We start from the raw sequence: 20,039 nt of genomic DNA, 5'->3' as shown, positions 1-20,039 counted from the left end.
AGATTCTGGTTCGTCTTCCGCAAGAGTCAGCCTGACTAGCGTAAAGCCTTACTGCTCTTCAGGTGTAATTATTTTTTTACTGTTGTTTATTTAACTCCTTTAATTTCACCCTGGACCGCACAGAAGTCAAAACTTGTTGAAGCATGATAAGATACCTAATCTAAACCTTCTTTTCAAAATTATTTGTTGTTTTGAGGGGAGAAGCCTAAGAGGACTTAGCTTCTTTCCCCAAATTCCCTTGCTATTTTACAAAAATCCTTTTATATTTTTAAAAAGTTATGAGTTTAAGTCTTCTTAAGTGCAAATGAATGAGAAAAGATCGAAAGACCAAAATGCTCAGAAAGAAACTGTGGTTTTTTTGAAATGAAAAACATGAAGCTCAATTTTCTAATTCGCATATGAGAGTTCTTTCAATTAGTCTCCACAGGGATTTAGTTAGCAAGAATGTGTAAGTATGTGATTGGTCCAGTGTGTCAACAAGGGACTAAGAGAACTACGTATATTTTCAAGAGAATTTTGGAATTTTTCTGAATGAAATACAATACTATGCATGAAAATAATAAATTGTGATTTTTTCCAGAGATAATCCTTGGTATTTTGCTTGTACAGCAAGGACTTTACACATTTTTCTCTCTATAACCTATGAATTTTACATCTTAATGTTGACTATCTTTTCTTCTGATAACAAACATATTTTGGCCAAGATGCATGTGTAACGGTTTGTACCAACGGATGGTACACCATCACAGATTGTATATCTTAGAAAAATAAATCCTAATGGTATAATATTTACTATTATTTTAACGAAATGCTTAAAGTCAGATTTTTAAAATAACATGTTCGGATGATCTATATGATCAGGGATGGATATAAAACCTCTTTCCTAAAAAAAACTGGAGAAAGGATAAGAGAGACATAGGTGCATACCACAGGTGCCATACATATGCACCTACACTTCTCTTATCCTTTCTCCATCTTTTTGAAAGCCTTTTTACTCACTTTTCACTGAAAATGCAGAAAAAGATACATACATAAAAGAAGAGCCTGTTCTTGCTTGCTAAACATTCCTGCTCACTCTTTTTTCTACGTAACCTTTGACAGGGTCTTGAATGAAGCCCGAAAAGATACAACGCAACCTAATAGCTCTCAGCTGCAAAAGAGAGTATGATGCAACTTTGCTGGAAACATGTTAAACCAGATATTGAGGATCACAACCAAACAGGAAGAAAATCTTCCAGTAGCACTTTTTTTTTTTTTTTTTTTATTTACTCGGTTACAGTGCAGCCTATGATGACTTGTTTTCCTTTAGTTATATGAACAGTTTGACAGGTTACTGTGACAAGGTTACTCTTAAATTGATAAAAGGTTTGATAGTGTTGGAACATTTGTCAGAAATGTCTGACATCGTGTGTAATGGACTCCGCACTTCAAGCATCAATGGTACTCCAGTCTGCCTTTTTCTGTTTAGTGTGCAATATACGTCACATAAAAACTTACCGCACAAATACAGAAAAGCAGGTAGGATTCACCAAGACAGCCCCTTACTTTATCAAACACTTTTGATAAAAGAATAATCTATTCCATAGCCACACAACAAAAAACAACTAAAAAAAATGACACGTCACTTAGAGGGTAGCCTTCTTGCTGGAATAAACCAGGGAAGTGCTATGATAAGTGCACCTCGCCACAAGCATCTCCAGCATTCCCTATACTTCTCAAAGAGAAACGTTGAGTTTTGAGAACATTCTTCCTCAGATCTGCCAAACGTTACACATCGCAAGCGACAGTTGTACTGCTGGCAGCCTTGTCCCATACTTGGGCCAAGGAAACAGATTCAGAAGGACTCCCTTGAGGCGCTGGCAGCTAGCCTAAGGGAACTAGTGTCCTGGGTATAAGCTGGCTTTGGTGAATTCCCTTCCTAGATACAGCTCAAAAGACTCGTATTGAAAAGTAGTAATATTTATGGTTCATGGATTGGATTCAGGTTTTCACTTCATAGCTTGTAGTAAATTATGCTAATATTTCTATGCAGAAATCCTAAGAGTCAGCATCTTCTGCTGTTTTCTGTTACCCTAACATATGAAGGCTTTAGTCGTGTATGTTCTCTCTCCCTCGGGTGATACAACCCCACAGATAAAAGTGAGAACTGGGCAAGCTAAGAAGGAGCTGTATAGAAGGCACCTATTTCTAAAGACACAAATGGATGCTTTGCTCAGAATAATTTCCACAGTACAGTCTGCATTTTACAGATATTGCAGAATGCTGCTGTATGTACTGCATTTATTTGAAAATATAGTTAATAAAGCAAGGATCTGAATCTGTATCCATCTCTACTCTGTAACCAACCGCAAAGGTAAACAAAATATCTTTCCACACATTACTTTAAAAAACTACACGCTGCCATAACAAATTCTTCTATTTTCAGATATTTCAGTTTCTCTGTATCTGTCTTTCCCTTTTGTTTTGATAAATATTTTTAATATTCTTAAAAAAAAAAAAAAGAATCTATCTGGCTTCTCCTCACTTCCATTCCGCCAAAGGATAGAAAATCAGCAAAATAAGTGTCAGTATTTTTCTTAAAGAGCATCTGTTCACACAAGAACTCCATGATAGCAAGACAAAACCCTACAATCATAGAGCAGATTAAATTTAGTGGAGTGCATTCAAAATTTTATCACAGTACTGAAAGGAAGCTGTGAAATAGTTGATGTGCATTTCCCATAAGCAGACAGGGAGTACGGACATGCTCTCCGAACTTCATGATTCAATACTAGTGCCACAGCTGACTTGTGCCTCATACCGTGACTGTAGCACTACATAGCAAAGCCACGAGGCTCCTGTAGGAGTAAGTTAGTTCATCCCTGATCAGCTGCTCAGCTGAAAGCATTTATCTGGACTTAGAAAGGATCAGACTCTAAGCAGAAGTATATCAAAATAGCTTTGTGAATGTGAGGCGACCTGCAGTCAATTTATACCTATTGAGGATCTGGTCCTTGAACTGGGATTATCTGCGACTGTCACAAGCAGAAAGTGTCAATGAATATAGATTGTACAAATGTCAGGCAGGTACACTAACAATTCAACTTGCATGGAATATGAAAAATCATCAGTATGATACAATCCTGTCAACACTAAACAAGTTCTACTTGTTGTGATTCTAGTAGAGATGACTGTGAAATATCAGTCACCAGGAAGAATCCCAAGCTCCTATTATTCTGCTCAAATTCAGAAATCACTCCAGTGACGGGTTTCCTCCTGTTATCCAGTCCCAGATGGCCATGTCTGGATAAAACATACTTAAGGTAGTTCTTCAGCACGTCTGGTCAAAATCGGGAAGTGCAGAATGACATAAAATGGAACATCACTTTAATTTTTCAGTGCTATTGAAAACTTTGAGGTAGCAGCAATTTGAGTTCAGGTCACTAGATCAGCCTCAGACTGTTTCTTATTTTACCAACATCCATTTATTGATCCATAGTCGAAATGCTGATTTGCAAGGAAAAACCTCAGAGATGCTATTCTCTTTTTAAAGACTATTCTATGAGAAAAGCACTGAGGAGCTCCATATCATAGGTGTTTTGTTTTTTTTTTTTAAATCATCTCTCCATGTTCTTATTTCACTAAAAAAAAGCATTCTCCCAAATTCTAGCCAGACAATCTCAGCCTAGAATCTCAAACTGGATTATTCCCCTCTCACATATTATCAGTAACAATCAAGACTTTGGAAATCAAATCAGAGTCTCCCTTCTATCCATATTACCCATTACATTCAATCCACTGAATAGCATAACTGAGTGCACTGCTTTAGGAAACAGTTCGGTTGAGGATACACAAGGAGTAAAGAGCTCCTTTCTGCTCCCTCTCCAGTTTTAACAGGAATAAACCACAATAAACCTGGTACTTATCAAGAAAGTCTGCAAATATGATCTAAAGATCATATTTATCATAAAGAGAACTAGAAGGTGATACTTTCTACATCAGTTTTCAGTGGAACGACAGATGTTAATTAGATGTTCGCGGCAAGGCCACCTTCACTTGGTTTCATACTTTGCGATCTTTGAGCCCGGCAATGTGTGACACAGCAATCAAAAGAGGTGATAAATGACTGAGGTGGGAACACCCATGTTTTGTTGTGCACCAGGTTATGATTCACAGATTATTGTAACTATAAAATCTGTCATTAGGGAGGTTTTCTTGCTATGCAAATTTTTTTTTTTTTTAGGTAAAAATAGACATAGTCAACGTGGAGGCCCTCCTCACCTCTCTAGCTCCCAAAACTCATTTTCAGGCGCCTTTTGACAGACATTAGCTGCTCGAACCAAAGGAATAACAGCTAACCTTCAAGTGCACCAGGCCTCTAATGTCTTTACGCGGACATACACGCATGCGAACTTAAGGGCCACCTTTGCCATTGTCCTGCATTTCTGTGTCAGTCAGGCACATTCAAGTCAAACCAGAAGATGTGCAATATTTTCACTTCACTTACGGCTGGCACAGCTTGATTAGGTCCTGGTCAGTGGTGCCGGGGGGAAGGCCTCGAATGTACAGGTTGGTTTTACTCAACTGCTCGCCGCTGCTGTTGTTGCTGCTGTTGTTGCTGCTGTTTGTGCTGGGGCTGGGAGGAGCCATGGGGTGGGGAGCTGGTGCATAGGACTGCTGAAAGCAAACAAACAAAAAAAGGTCGTTGTTGGAAACCAAAAGCACCGCGGACTCATGTGCTTGACAGAGCTAACTCAGAATTAAGGGCATTCTCGCCCTGCCCTCCCTCCGCGGCAGCGCCTCTCCCACCCCTCCAGCTAGCAATACCCTTCAGAACATAAAGTAGGGCCAGCTTGGGTTTTAAGTGCATTTTCTACTTTTACATCTGCAATTAAAGTAACTAGATTACCAGCATACTTTATCTAGATGACAAAACGAGGCTCTGAAGTCACGGCCGCGTGGGAGTCATTTCTATTAAACACAGAAGTTGCACACGATCTGCTTTAAGAACGTTCTAAGACAAATTTAAGAACATTCAAAGCCTAGCAAGGCTTTTCTGAATATGAGGAGCATCCAGTACACGTGCAGTCAGGTGGCAAAGAGGTAGCAACCCTGAGAGGAAAAAAAAAGCCGCCTAAGGACATAGTGGTATCACAGACATCTTTCACCATGGAAAACAGGGTTTGGGAGAGATGATCAGAACGGCACCTCCTGCTCTTAAAAACATACTCGTCTCCGAACGAAGACAAACTACATGCAAAAACTAGGTAACGTCACTTCAGAACAGAGGCGTTCTCACGGGGAAAATAACATATATTCCCCTACTCTCCGCCAAACACGTGCCACAAAAGATGCACCCACAAGCTACGCAGATTACCTAAGCACCCCTGAGGTGGGGCAGCAACGGTGGCTTTCGGCTGCTGAAGCCACCCCTGGTTAGCTTGCCCTCGGCATATTTATCTGCAACACAGACGGTCCGTCAGCAGAAGGAAAATGGGAGCAGCTGTTAGAAAGGAGGGTGACCTGCCCCGTCCCCATTATGACCCAGCTGCAAACACTGAGAGCTAGACAGGAGTTTTGCACTGCCGGGGAACACTGAGGGATGCGGCTCCCGCCGGGCAGCCCCGGAGACTGAAGTCGGAGCGCCAGTAAAACAGCCACCTGGGGAGGGAAAAGCCACTTCCTGCCAGATGATCAGCATATTCTGCTATCGGTGTGCCGTGGTTACAACAGCAGGTAAATGTCCGGTCAGCAAGAAGTTAACAATAATGTACTAAGAAACTAATAAAGGCAAAGTGCATGCTATTTCTACCGCAGTAGCGATGACACTTCTGATATGCTAGTTCTGCATTTAGACCTTGAACAGAGAAAATTTCTAACTGTGTTAGTAATTCTGACCATGCTAGTGAACAGCCCCTTGCAATGGCCCTACTTCAGTGCTTATAATTTTGCATATACGGCATCAGAGCCTTGGTAGATGGATATTTTTAAACCAGTAGCTTGAAATGGTTTCAAACAAGTCCCTTTACTTAGAAGAACCGAAAAAAGGGGAGCATGAGCAGTAGGTGAAGCTGGGCTCCACTGGAGAAGAAGCTCGGAGGCTTTGATGAAATACATAAAACAACACATTTGCAAAGATCTCTGGCTACCTTCTCCATCCTTCTTCCTAGGTTGTCTCATTCGAACCAGGATTAGGAACACCCCATTAAGTGTCAGGACATAAGAATTCCTCTGCGATCTAGCCTGGTTACAATGGGACTGACGAGGGACCCGTTAAAACCAGTTTAATAGATAGTGTGATCATCATGCTAGCAAGTAATGACATTCACTCTGATCTACAATAAGAGAGAAAGGACGAGGCGCTTCCTTCCCTGAGTATCTGGGTAGATACTCTCTCGCTGACAATCAAAAGCACTTAGCGCACACGGATCGTATTACTCAGCACACACATTTTATCGCTGGGTAATTCCCACCCACCCCAGCATCAATGTCATTCCCAGAAATAGAGCCTGGGAGCAGCAAGGCAGCGAAGCAGCCCTGCGGGATCGCCTCGGCAGTGCCCCAGCACTGCGGGCACGTCCTGGAAAGCAGCTTCATGCCGTGGCGCGGCTGCTAAAACTGCCCATGACTGCAACCTCCGACTAAGACCTAAAAGCGTGCATCTTAAAATAACCTGGTTGAAACTATTTTTAAATCTCTGGATGCTCCAGGGCTGTAACAGAGGTAAATGTAACTGCAGCATATGTTTGGCTTTAGCACAGTAAAAGCTCAGGAAATATCCCATGGTAATTTTGCACATTTTGAGTGCTGGTAATATCTGGGAAAAAAAAGTCAAGGTAGCATTTTTACTGCTTTACCCCTACACTTCAATTTTAACATATACACAGAATGCATGTAAATGACATAAGGCAAGGACAGAATTTTCTCCAGGCCAATACAGTGCTATATACTTTAATTATTAATTATTAGTATTATATATATCATAGCAGGGGATAATGAGTAAATGGCCTATTCTCACACCAATTTAATAAGCAAGAAAGAAAAAAACAAGTGGAAATTCACCTTTGGAATATAAAGAGCAATTTTCACTCTATTATAAGATCTTTATCTTCACACAGAAGAAAGCACTGGGGGCCTAATTCTAATTTAAGCTTAGGCCATTTTATCCCCCTTGGCCAGCTGAAAGGGGACCTAGAAGTGAACCTAAATTACACTTGCACTGATTTTAAGGCCACAGCTATAAAAAAAGTCCTTGGTATACATTGAGAATTAGGCCACAGGATAGGTTTTTCATGCAAGATCTGCTCAGATAGTAGCCAAACACAAATGTCCAGGCTCTCCACAACATCCAGAGAGAAGCTTTAAGGGTGGCTGAGGGTGGGTAGAGGGGCAGCTGTACACGGTTTTGGAGGGTACCGATCCTCTCAGACCAGCCACCGCCACCAGACCAGACTGAACCCTCCTCACTAATAAATCTCAGCCACTGCAGCCCACAGTAATTTCCATGCATATCCAGTACCCCAGAATACCATCTGCAGAAGGATTATAAAATTGCCTGCACTAAGGCTGATGACAACTTCTGGCCAGTTGCCAGGCTAAAAGCTTCAGGTCAGAAGAAAGCGTTGAATTCTTGTTTCCTGAACCGATGAGTACACGACTGATGGCAGAAGTATGTGTTTTGCCTTCAGATGAGCAAAGGGTCTGTTCGTTAATTTGCATGTAATAACTGGAGTGAAACCTGATGATGACCCCAGGTATAGACCACTTGCTCCAGGGGACTGGCCAATGCCCGAAAAGGGCACTCGCTACCTAGGGAGCTGCGTGCGTGCCGATCCTGCCCCCTTCCTGACATCGCTCCCTCTCTCACCTGGGGCAAAATACCTGATCCCTTCGCCACCATAGCTGCAAAGAGCATATCAGTCCAGACCGGATCCAAAAAACTGTGACACCCGTTACAGAAATCCAGGAAAGACACTTTGCCAACGTGGCCAAGCACATAGAAAAACATTACACAAAATCTACACGCTTTACTTCAAAAGGGAGCTGCAAGTCAGAGCTGACTTCTTTGTTAATTTTTCAAATAACCCATGCACCTGACTCATTTCTCAATTCCTGTGCTTCATTATTCAATACGAGGGGGATTGAACTGGTTTGTAGATCATTCTAAGCAGCCAATTAATTTAGCACGGCTGGCTAATAGGATTTGTTTTCATTTTCGAAAAACGAACGAAAATTCTCCTTTTTCATTATTTAAAAGTAAGAAGTTACAGTGCTTAATGCTTATCCAACCCTCGGGAACACACCCTTGCACTTAAAGCCTACCATTGAGCTCTCTGAAACAAAGCGGCCCACGCAAGTGCACACGGCTAAGCATACAAAAGAGACACCTTAGTCTTTCTTACTCAATAACCCAGAAATGCTGAACCAGAAGCCTGCTTGGTTACAAAATGAACACCACTCCTCCTTCCAGAATGCAACCTCCTTATGCAAGAATGGTATTTTTCTCCCCATGGCAACCGCAGTATTCTTATGTAGTTTTTCGCTTGTTGCAAGTTTAGTCTAAAGCATTTTTCTTCCAGAGCAAAACACTGTTTGAAAAGACAAAATTTAGATTTTTTTGTTTTATATACAACTCCTTTTGGATGGGAGTCACAGGCCCTAGATGCCAAGTTGTAGAGTCCGCTTTATTAGCAGCAGCTGGCTCCTTGGCAGGCTTCTGAGGCGGTCGGGCTTGTGGTTTTGGAGTGGCCTCAGAGCCTCGGATGCAGCTGGACGGCTATGCTGATGGACTAGCCAATTTGTTTGTGTTCACCTTTGGCTATGCCGAGTTTGTACTCTTTTATCCACTTGAAAGCAAAGTCTTGGAAAGATTCCCCATAAGGCTGATATGTTGACTCTTCTCATCAAAGTGCATATTTCATATAAAAATATGAGTACAACACACAGTCCTGCATTAAAACATGTGTTATTTAACCAATTGTGAACACACAAACCATTTCACCCTAAACAGGCAGTTTTCCAGCTGCTAGATCCATCTCACTTAGAGTCCAAATGCCATACAATTCCCTTAGCTCTTGATTGAGAGGATAAAATAAGGCAAAATAAATACAAAATAAACTGTGCAAATACCAGTTTACAGCTCACACTAGCAAAACACTGTTCCATTTACACCCTACAGTACAAAGGAGTAATTTTTGAGAGCTTGAGGGTTTCTTACTGGCCAATTATAGTAATGATGAGAGGATGCCACCAACTTACAGGCCTGCTTACGGGATTTTGTATCTGATTGAATGGCCAATCTCCTACTAAGCAAGAGACAATCAGAGTTGCAGAGAAAACAGGGAGGCAGCACAAATGTAATATAAAGACTGAGATAAAAACCACAGCAATTCTTGTGCCTTAGGTTAAAATCTAAGTCCGAGTCAGACCTCATCCTCAGCGAGGCGCCACACCAAAACGTAAGATATATTTCTAGTCCATAGCCAGGTGGAATAGAAAAGTGAATAAAAGAAAAAGAAACGGAACTGGCAACACAGCCACCTGGTGTATTTTAGAAAGGCTGCAGTCAGGAGAGCTCAAGTCCTGATTTTCTTCTCGAGTTTATGTGGTATTTATTCACTGATCTTGCAGCATCCAGTCATGGCTATTGTCTAGCTCCCATCCGGCCAACGAAGGCCTGGAAGAGAGCTGCTCTTGGATACTTCCCCACATAACCAGATCTTTCCCTAGACATCTAACACAAAACAAACAAATGTATTAGTGTGCATATTTTCTAACCTCTCTGCACAGTGACAAAGCTTCCTGGACTGGTTCTGTAGAAGCAACAACCCACCTCGTGGCAATTTTTTCCATTTGTAAGGAACATCGTGTGAAAACAGAAGTAAACTCAAAAGACTAAGAAAGATACTCAGGTTCAAAGTCTGCTCAATCACAGTCCTTTCACTTGGGAAAACCAGAACACACCTCAAGAGGACTTTGTCTGAATCACTTCCAAGCTCTTTAAATGTGATTTGCTGGATACAAGAAGGGTGAGTCAGAGCTCCGGGGATCCACTCTCTCTGCTGCCATTATATCACTGTGTTACTCCAAGCCAGTCGTTTAGACACCTTATGTCTCAGTTTACCAATTCAAAGTAAATCTTATTTACCTTGTCATGATTTATATAAAGTTCTGTGATAAGCAGATGAAAGATACTATTGAGGACTGCAATATTACTTTAAAATGGAGAAAATACTATTAAAATTAACAACAGAAGTTAGCGTTAACTTTTGCAAATGAAAGTGATTTCTCTCTACAGTGGTTTGGTTTTACTAGCTTGTACCCAAGCTGAATGAATAATTTCAAAAGTAAAATACCAGTACAGTGAATTTTCTCATTAAAAGTTATCATGAAAAGAAATATAATTATTGAATCAGTGCTCTCTTGCTCATCCTTCATGTACACGTTGAAAAATATTTTATATCATTCTATTCCAAACAATATCTTTAGTCCATAGCAAAAAAAAAAAAAAAAAAAGCATCACTGTGTTTTGCTTACCTGTGTTTTTCACATAGCAAAAAAAGGTTACTAGTGAAAAATGACAATGAAAAACCCAGTCCTCTAACAGGCACAGTAGTCATTCAATAGCCAGATTAAATTTAGGATTTGATGGACCAGTAAGATATCTTCTGAGATCTTTCAGTTTCACATACAAAGCTGTTGAAATTAGTAGGTTAAATACTCCTGTGGCTTACAATTCCCTCAAACCCAGCGTGAAGCACTACAGCTCCATAAAGCATAAATTCAGGCAGAATTTGGCTCACTTTTCACTTTAAAAAAAAATACTTCTCTTTCAAATCATGACTGCCTATTTTCTAGTGTTTTACGAGCACCTACAGGTAGACAATACATAGGAAGCAAAGGATCCAAGGGAAAGGGGAGGAAATCCCCTATGGGAGAAGATTTGCAAAGTATGTCTCACTTTACAGAATTTTCTGCTTTACAAAACAGCAAAAAAACCCAACATCAATTCACTTTTCTTGGCTATCTGTAAGAGCACTGAGGGTTCAGTAATCACTAGACAGGGTAACCCCTACCAAAGGCCTGGAGATTCTCTTATTGATCTGCTCATCTTATATTTCCACTAAGATTGACTCCACGGTCAAATGAAATACATCAGCCTTTGCATCAGGCAGCCTCTCACTGTTACCTAATGAGAAACTTCCAAAGCCAACTGGTCAAGTGGAAAGCGGCGATTTAGTCCTCAATACTATAGAGCCAAAGACTAGGACTGGAGCTGTGTCACCAAATAAATATTTTCCACTCTGGCAAATAACCGTCACAGCCTTGTCTCCTCCCACGTATTTCATGGCAGGAGGTTCCCGAGACAGATCATTCCTGTAGCATTATTTATTTCTCAGCAAGGGAGGAGAAGAATTCTTTCTTTAGATAAAGTATTTGGGCAGTTTGGCAAACTCATAAACAATAACCCACATTCTGTGACATAAATTAGTGTTATTGCTTCATTATCCAATCCATTCATATTTTATTGATGTGCTGAGACTAAATGTGAACAGAATCTAGATCTTAAAAGTACTAAATTCGGGCAATCTGGACTATAAAACATTGTAATTCCCTTAAGAAGAATATTTTAGAGCACAGATCAAAGTATGACAGCAATTACTGCCTGTGATACAACAGCTTTGTGGTGAAAAATGGGGCGGGGGGGATAACAACTTTAAGTTAGCAGAGGTTATTTTTTGTGTTTACGTTTCCAAACATTTTTGGGCTACTTGTGTACCAACTTGCCACAACGAGAAGTTTTCAGTCCATTTGAAGGTTAAACATAAAAATGTATAATCAAAGCCTGATATTTAACTTGCCAAACGTATGTAAAAACAGAATGCATTTTTGGTTCTGAGAGTCTAAATTTACTATCTGGGTATTTGTTCATATGTGGCAGGCTAAAAGTGTCTTGGAAATGAGCTGTCGGAGGCGTGCACATCTCTGTATTGCTTTTCTGCGTGCAGTCCGCACACAGCACAGCATCAACATCAGCGCAGGAACCTGAACGTAATAAAAATGCGTCGCAGAAAACGGAACAAAACCAAAATCTGATATGACCCATTTCCTCTCCACACAAAAATTTGGTAAACAGAGATCAGAAGATGGAGATTTTCTTGTTTTGCAGGAGAGCCCAAACAAAAAAGTTTTTCAAAATCCAACCCAAACTTCCTCAGTTTCTCGTCCAGATAAAAGAATTACATGGGAAGTGTGCCACTGTTACCATGAGCATCAAGAGGATGGAGCGCAATTCCCTACAAACAGCTGCATCGTTTCACCATGTCACCACAAGGACATTGCGTAGCCGTGCATGGGAACTGCTGTCCCTTCCGCCCGGTCAGACTGCGCCTCTCCTCCTGCGGTCGGAGCAATCCACGCAACATTGCATTTGGGAAGGATTTGTCCCAAAGATAACAGCGTGACAACATCAGCCCAGAAGCCAGGGGACTCCACAGCTGCTGGAGCTGCTGTTTTCCTCCGTGCCACTTGAACTACAGCACTGCACTATTCCCAGGCCCGGAGCCAGCGGATGCCCGCAGAAAATGAGAGCCATCACAAACCCTCACCACAGTTTTGCTTTGAGTGTACAGCATCCTTCTTCAAGCTTACCTCTTCTAACAAGCACGTGACAGCATACAGCTTTTTAAAAAAATCACCCATACGAGTCACTACAGTCGGGGACCTATTTCCTTACCTAGGCAGAAGGTGAGGGAACCAACCTCATGAGACAAATGTCTGTAACCTCATTTAAAGTACTGCGAGAAAGCCCTCAGATAATAAGTCGATGCAGCTGACACAAGAGCCTGGCAGGGGCAGTTAGACAAGGCGATGCTGAGCCTCGTCCTTGTGACGACCCTGAGTGCTGCGCCCCTCATGAGTCAGAGCATGGGGTGCCCTGGCATGGGGGCCACCACGCAGTTCCCAAACACAAGCCGTCTGAATTAGCCAGCTGGAGACACAAGTTCTGAAACCCCCTTCTAGGTACCTCTCTATGGCCTGAAAACAAGTAGTCTACCTAAGACCAAGTTCACAGCCCGTAACTTTTGCCTACTATTATGCAACAAACCCTTCCCTTTCGAAAAAGGGCAGAAAGCTCTTCCTTTTTCTTTTAAATGCCACCTCCAGCAGGAAAGGTAGATGGGCTGCTTTTTGTTTGTTTAAATAAAAGCCACAGAACAAAGAGATGCTGAGGTTTTTTTTTTTTTTTACACTCGATTTATTTAGTCCTTTCTATCCTTTTCCTCAAAATTCAGCTTTCTATAAATGATGTTGGTTTTGAGGATTATTTTACTTAAGCATGCGGTGAATGTGTAAAAAAATCCACCGTTGTTTTTTTGAATCTATAAAATATTTCTATATTTTTATTTCATTGCCATTCATACTCTTCTCATTAGGAAATCACACATAGACTGATGTGAACTCTGAGGGCCAAAACCAACTGACACTCAGGATATAGCCTATATTCACAATAAATACAGGCTGATAAAAAAGGTCCAAACTGATAAGACTGTCTTCAGGGTTATCTGATCAGTTGTAAAACTAGATTTTACAGCAATTACGCTGCCTAGCACACTCTTTAATGTCATGGTTGGAGGACCTGAGAATGCCCACAGTGCTACTGAATGATTAAAGTCTCCTTCTAAATTTTATAATACTTAAAGTCATTGTAAGACAGCAACTGTCTTTAAAGGAGATTTTGACATCTGTTTTTGTTAGAATGTAAATAAAAATCACAAACATTTTTAAAGAGTAAAATCACACCTAAATGCCCACTTTGCTCCAAAATCCATGAATATGTGCTCTTCTGGTTAGATGTATGAAAGATCCATCATTTCTCACCCTGTGTTCCAGAACTATTCAGCTGGTCCTTTCTCTTCCAACTTCCACTTCTCTTTTCTCAATGTTTTCGTTTAATTAAAACTACATTTGGTCAGAAACATTTCACATCTCTGTTTTTTAGCACTTCTCAAAGCAGGAAAAAAAGTCTAATTTACTACGATAAAAGTCCTCAGTTTTTTCCCATTGCTTCAACAACAGATTGTGCTTCTGTGCATGTCCGAAGTTTCAAATGTCATTGACTCATGCGCTAAGAAATGTTGACTTGATTAAAACATCCATACAAAACTAACTTGCAGTTTGGTAAAAGTAAACTATCTTTTTTTCCTGATATTTTTAGAATGGCTCATAACTAATGCAGAAATTTAATTTCATCATGAGAACTCTCTTTTCTTAGCTCTCTAAAATCATAATTATTTTCTGCTGAATGTTGTGGGATGATGAGCCAAATGTCTTGCTAACATACACAGATCCAGCTGAAGACGTTTTGCCCAACACATTTTGGGCTTTGTGCCATATACTTTCTTCAGACCGTGCATAACTACAATAGGAATCTGAACTTCTGTGTGCTGAGCTCAGAGGTGGAGAGCCTTTCAGTGTGGGGGCTCAGCTTCTTCATCACTCATCTGTGTAAAATCCAAAACAGCATTAATTGTGATAACAAGGTGCTACTATTGCAACAAGCAATATGTACTCAGAATAACAAATTTCTTATGTTAAAATTCCTCAGACATCTAGAAAGTAAAAAATTATTTCTAACACATTCACCTATATTTTACTGCATTTTTCATCACAATTACATATTTCTTGAAAAACGATAGCTTACAGATGCTTACTTTTTTTTCTGCACTGCAACATTGTCTCCAGTCGGTTTGCTTTCTGGCTTTTTGACCTTATAATATTCTTCACTCATACATGATTTATTTTTTTATGTCTGCACTTTTTCTCTGAAAAGAATATGTATTTGAAGTCATTTCAAATGTTAAATCAGGGTAAGCAAAATTAGAAAGTCTCCCTAATAAATTTCCTTAATAAATTTTGTAGCGAGCTTCATAACAGGAGCTTGAAGAATGCTAGCATGTGACAATAATGTTTATATTTCAAATCAGATAAATATAAATATTCTGAAAGTCTTCATAAAGAATATCACTGTCTCACAGGCATATGCAAAAAATGTTGAGTAACTAAAAAAAAGTACTGACACCTAAAATAAAAAAATAATAGTTTACATTATGAATGGAGAAGAGTGAAAAGTACAATCAACTCCGACAAAATAATAATCCAACTGTAACAGTAACATAGCATATTATCAGCTGGAATAGAGATTAGTTCGGAATGCAAGGGGCAATAAGGTTGCCTACAGGTATGTTGGCAGCAAAAGGAAGACGAGGGAAAACATTTGCCCACTGCTGAATAGGGCAGGGGACTAGTGACAAAGGAGACGGAAAACATGGAGGTACTTGATGCTTTCTTCGCCTCAGTCTTCCCTGGCGAGGTCTGCCGTTAGGCCTCTTCGGTCTCTGTTCAGAATTTGAGTGAGAGGTACTACAGCACAGAAAAAGGAGCTTTAAATTAGAAACTATTCCTGTAAACTGGTTATAGTTTATTTAACGAAGAACTCATCCACAGGACCAGACAGAGAGCACACGGGGGAGCTGGCTGATGTCACTGTCGGCTGTGCTCTATCATCTTTGAAAGGCTGAGGCAACCAAAGGAGGTCCCTGATGACAGGAAAAAAAGATCAATATTGCAACTGTCTTCCAAAGAGGGAGGATCTGGGGAACTACAGGCTGTCCACACCCTGGCAAAACTAAAGAGCAGGGCCTCCTGGAGGCTATTTCCAAGCACACAAAGGACAAGAAGGTAATGGAGAATAACCAGCATGGATGGAACAAGGGCATGTAACACTTGATCAACTCGACTATCTTCTGTTTCGAGGTGGCCAGCTCTACAGGTGAGGGGAGAGATGTGGATGCTCTTTACCTTGACTTCAGCAAACCCTGCAACATAGCTCTCCATAGCATCCTATCCAAGGAAAATCTTTTGCTGGATATAAGGAAGAAATTTTCACCACAGCAGGAGCTAAGCACTGGAACAGGGGCCCAGAGAGGTTGTGCGGTCTCCCTCCCTCCCTCCCTCCCTCCCTCAAAATTTTCAAAACTCTACAAGGTTTGAGCAGCCTAACCTAACTTTGAAGCTGGAGCTGCTTTGACCAGGAGATGACATCCAGAGGTCCCTTCCAGCCTACAGCACTGTATGATTCTATGATTATCAGCAGGAAAAGTCTCCAAATATTGATATTGATACCTCTAATTCCATAAGAAAGAATCATTTAGTACAAAAGTCTTTTACCTCATGCAGAAAAACTTTAAGTTTACTTACAGAACAAACATCCACTAAATTATTTCTGCAGGTGCAGATATGACCTATAAACAAATTCAGCTGCACACATAGGATTTACTAAAATGGATAAATCCAAATTTTACTCCTGTGCTACGCTTTGACTTCTAGTTTAGTTCATTTGCTAAAGTCAATATTAAACAACAACGTCCCACACTTTTTACTGCAATAGCAATATTTACACTAATGAAATATCTTTGGGTTAAAGGAATTAGAAATGCTGAAAGTCCTGCTCTTCAGCATCTTTGAAGATCTAAAGTCTAAGAGCACTGTCTAAGGAAAAGCAGTACCATTGTAAAGGCAATCTGGTTCTGAACTATGTGAAGTGAAATAAACTGGCAGGTCTTCAAAGATCTATGACATAAAAAAAAAAAATTAATGCCACGCCAGCTGCCATAAGATATTCAAAGTTCAATTTTGGTAAGATTTTGAATTAAATGCAACCCAAACTAAACAAATGCATTTTATCTGCTTTTTTTCTGCTTTTTAAAATGGGGAAGACAATCTTACGCCCCCATCAGGTCAAGGCAAAATTTTAAATTGGCGATGTACTCAAACCAGGTGCTCAGACTATCGAGGCACAATTACTGACATGCAGTGTCACACACACAATAGATCTAAAGCTTAAGCCTCAATTTTTGCAAATTTGGCCCAATAAAACTTGAAAAATAGCTTCTCCAATAATTTATAATATCATAACTTATAACACTGCAGGTCTCTGAGGTTTGCCTGAGTACAGCTGCAGGACTGAATCCACCTCACAACCCAAAGGAAAAAACATTAAGTAACTCTGCGAATGCTGGGGTCTTGTGGAAAGGAGAATACATTTAATCAAGTAGTTAAAAGACCACGTGGAAACAAATACTCACAAGAGATCCTAATTCAGACTGCACAGGCATCACGAAGCCGAGCATTTCCCAACTTCTGAATCTTTGACTGTCTAACTTTTAACTTCCTTTAATACAACTAGCAGCGTCTGATAACAGAAGTCGACAGTTACTTTACACAAGGCCAGCCACATTCAAGAAAATAAAAAGTCCCCCTGGCAGAAAACTCTACAGTTGAGAATTGCTAATAAGAGGCATTTGGGGAAATGGTTACAAAAAAAGCAAGCACAGCATTAACTATTCCCAGTAAACCTTTCACTTTGGGACTTCCTGAACCAGAGGCTGCACGTGGACCATCAGTCAAACTGGTACTGAAGGCCCTATCCCTTCCATAATCTGAAGCCACTTAGACTTTAGTCCTCTAAAAACTCTCTGTGGAAATCAATTTCACAATTTAATTTGGTATTAAATGGAAAAAAAAATTCCCTTTTACTTTAAACCTCCCACCAAATTAAATTAAATTGGGTGGTATTCCCCCCCACATTTTTTTTGTTACAAGGAAGATTTCACAGTGGTTCTTTTTCCACCTTCTTCCAACCATTCATAACATTTCATGTGAAACTCTACTGTATCTTATCCTACGTCTTATGTGGATAATGCTCCAAGAACAGGAGGAGGTGTCAGCCACCCCGTCAGGAAGATTTCTACCATTTTCTTTTTGCACAGAAACAGGAAACATTGTTGACACCACAGTGATTCATGTACTGAAGTACAGAGTCAGAGAAGATTATTAGAACTGCTAGACATTTTTAACGCATCTTGAAAAACAAAAAGCTCCATCCCTAGTCTAATTCCTGGAAATGGCTAAACAATTTGTTGCAAGAGAACAATTTGACGTAAGAGAAATTTTAACCCCTAAGCTTGTAATTCAGTAATGACACAAGCAATTGAAAACAAGACCTTATAATAGGAATTTATCAGTAAATGCCAGCATAGATAGTATTAAAAGCTTTGTTGACATTGGACAGATAATATACACAGTTAGTACACAGATTTAACTGGCAAAAAATTGAAAACAGAGCTTAGTTCTGAGCATCAAAGAAATAAGCATCCCAAACCATTTCCAACACTTTCTTTATCCTATAATCACATATTCACAATCTTTACACAATCTATACATATAAAACGCTGTTAAAGTATAGTTATCTCATGGACTGCCAGAATTATAAATGATTTATATATTTCACTGAAAACCTGATTTTATTCTATTGTTAAAGATACATATTCAGAAACACATCCTCTTAAGGATTCCACCTCAGAGGGGGGAAAAAAGGCGGGGGGGGGGGGAATAAATCTTGGACTAAAATTATATTGTTAGTCTTTTAATTGTACGGTGTTAATAAAAGAGCATACTAATATCTGCCTCCTCCCTCTGTGCCTAATATGCTGGTTTTATTCCCACAGGAAACAACGGTTTGTCACTAAATTTCCTATCCTGAACCCTGAACTAAAGCAATATTTGTAGGGTGAAGGGTCCACCCATGAAGGAAATAATCCTTTATTCCATTGTTGTACATTCACTGAGGTCCACCTAACGTCAAAATTCCCTCATCCTACCACCCCCAATAGATGCAAAGGAGATGCAACTCACTCCCGGGGGGGGAAATCCATGCAGCAACATGGCATCCCTGGAACGGGCCCTGACGTAGTTTTTTGCTGCCCTACAGAGCCGGGCTCTCACCACCTCTTGCTGCAGCCCCATCGCTCAGGACCTCACCCTGCTCCCAACACATCTGGAAGAGCCTCTGTAGCCACCAGACCCTTGACAATCCACTAGTCCGGGGAGGATGACCATAACTAAAAAGTTCCTCTATGGGCTGTATAAAAAGGGCTTCTGAGCCACAAGTGGCCTTGCAGTATCACTCTGGGAACCTCCTTCTGCCCTTCCCTTCCTCCTCTCTTTTCAACATCAGCAGCTGCCTGAAAATGCCTTGAGGCATCTGGAACGCAAGGAGTTGTTTGGGGTCTGATGGCAAAACGGGCAAGTACAGGTAAGGGTCCAAATGCAGAGTGATTAATGCAGTCTATATAGCATAGCTCTGAAAAATACGGCAATGGCAATTAAATACACATATTTATGCATTCGTTGCATTTTTCTCTCTCCACTCACATATTTCCTGAGCAAAGAAACTCTTTTTTCTTTTCCGACTGCTGCTTTTTATGACCTTTTGTTGTTGGGTTTTTCTTGTTTGTTTGTTTGTTTTCAGGAAACTAACTGGAACATTAACACTACCCAGAAAAACAAGACTTGAGAATATTTTTCCCCTCGACACCTTCAAATCCGACAACATGCAGCATAGCCTGGTTTTCCTTAAAGCATTGCTCTCCAGAAATCTTAACTGGTAGATTTCTGCAGCAAGTCTGCACAACTAAAATTAGCAAGCAACACCTTCCCTTGCACCTAATCACATGGTAGGAAACAAACAGGGAAATACAATATGTTCCTAAAGGTAGAGTCTGAATGCTTCCATCTCCGTAACAGTTAGAATTAAAGGGCACTTGTACAAGTAGCTTCTTGTGATATAATGCCTGTTACTAGTATTGTAGTTCACCTTCTGCATAGTTAAAAAGAGGACCACTTCTAAACATGCTCCTTAACAACTCAATCTGGCCTGAATCAAATTACTTCATGTCTATGCTACAGACAAATTATTTTATTAGAAACCACTATGTTACCAGACGCTTGTTATTCTACTGTGTTTCTGCATAGCGAACAGAAACCTCTTAGTGGATCCATCTCATTGATGACTATTATTTAACGTTTCATCCGAGAGGATCACAAACTGTCTTACAGGCTGCAACCCTCCGTCCTGCATTACTGAAGTGAAGCTGATTCGCGATGGATGGCAGGACGTGGAAGGTAAAACACCAAGTCATATTTCCTCTCTTTTCTGT

At 40.4% G+C, this 20,039-nt stretch overlaps 1 protein-coding gene across 9 annotated transcripts in view; it reads right to left on the bottom strand.

Moving 5' to 3' along the window:
- RBMS3 (RNA binding motif single stranded interacting protein 3) overlaps positions 1-20,039 on the bottom strand; it is a 712,732-nt gene that overhangs the window by 347,407 nt on the left and 345,286 nt on the right. For 7 of the 9 annotated variants that reach the window (XM_068935481.1, XM_068935483.1, XM_068935488.1 and 4 more), the window contains one exon: positions 4,487-4,656. In XM_068935481.1, coding sequence (XP_068791582.1) covers positions 4,487-4,656 — 170 coding nt within the window. The remainder of the gene's footprint in view (positions 1-4,486; positions 4,657-20,039) is intronic. The other 2 variants (XM_068935482.1, XM_009687919.2) reach the window with 1 other exon arrangement.

The sequence above is a fragment of the Struthio camelus genome, chromosome 2, assembly GCF_040807025.1.
Source record: "Struthio camelus isolate bStrCam1 chromosome 2, bStrCam1.hap1, whole genome shotgun sequence".
Lineage (NCBI taxonomy): Eukaryota > Metazoa > Chordata > Aves > Struthioniformes > Struthionidae > Struthio > Struthio camelus.
Note: the sequence above shows the minus strand (reverse complement) of the source record. Positions and strands in the feature narration are given on the sequence as shown.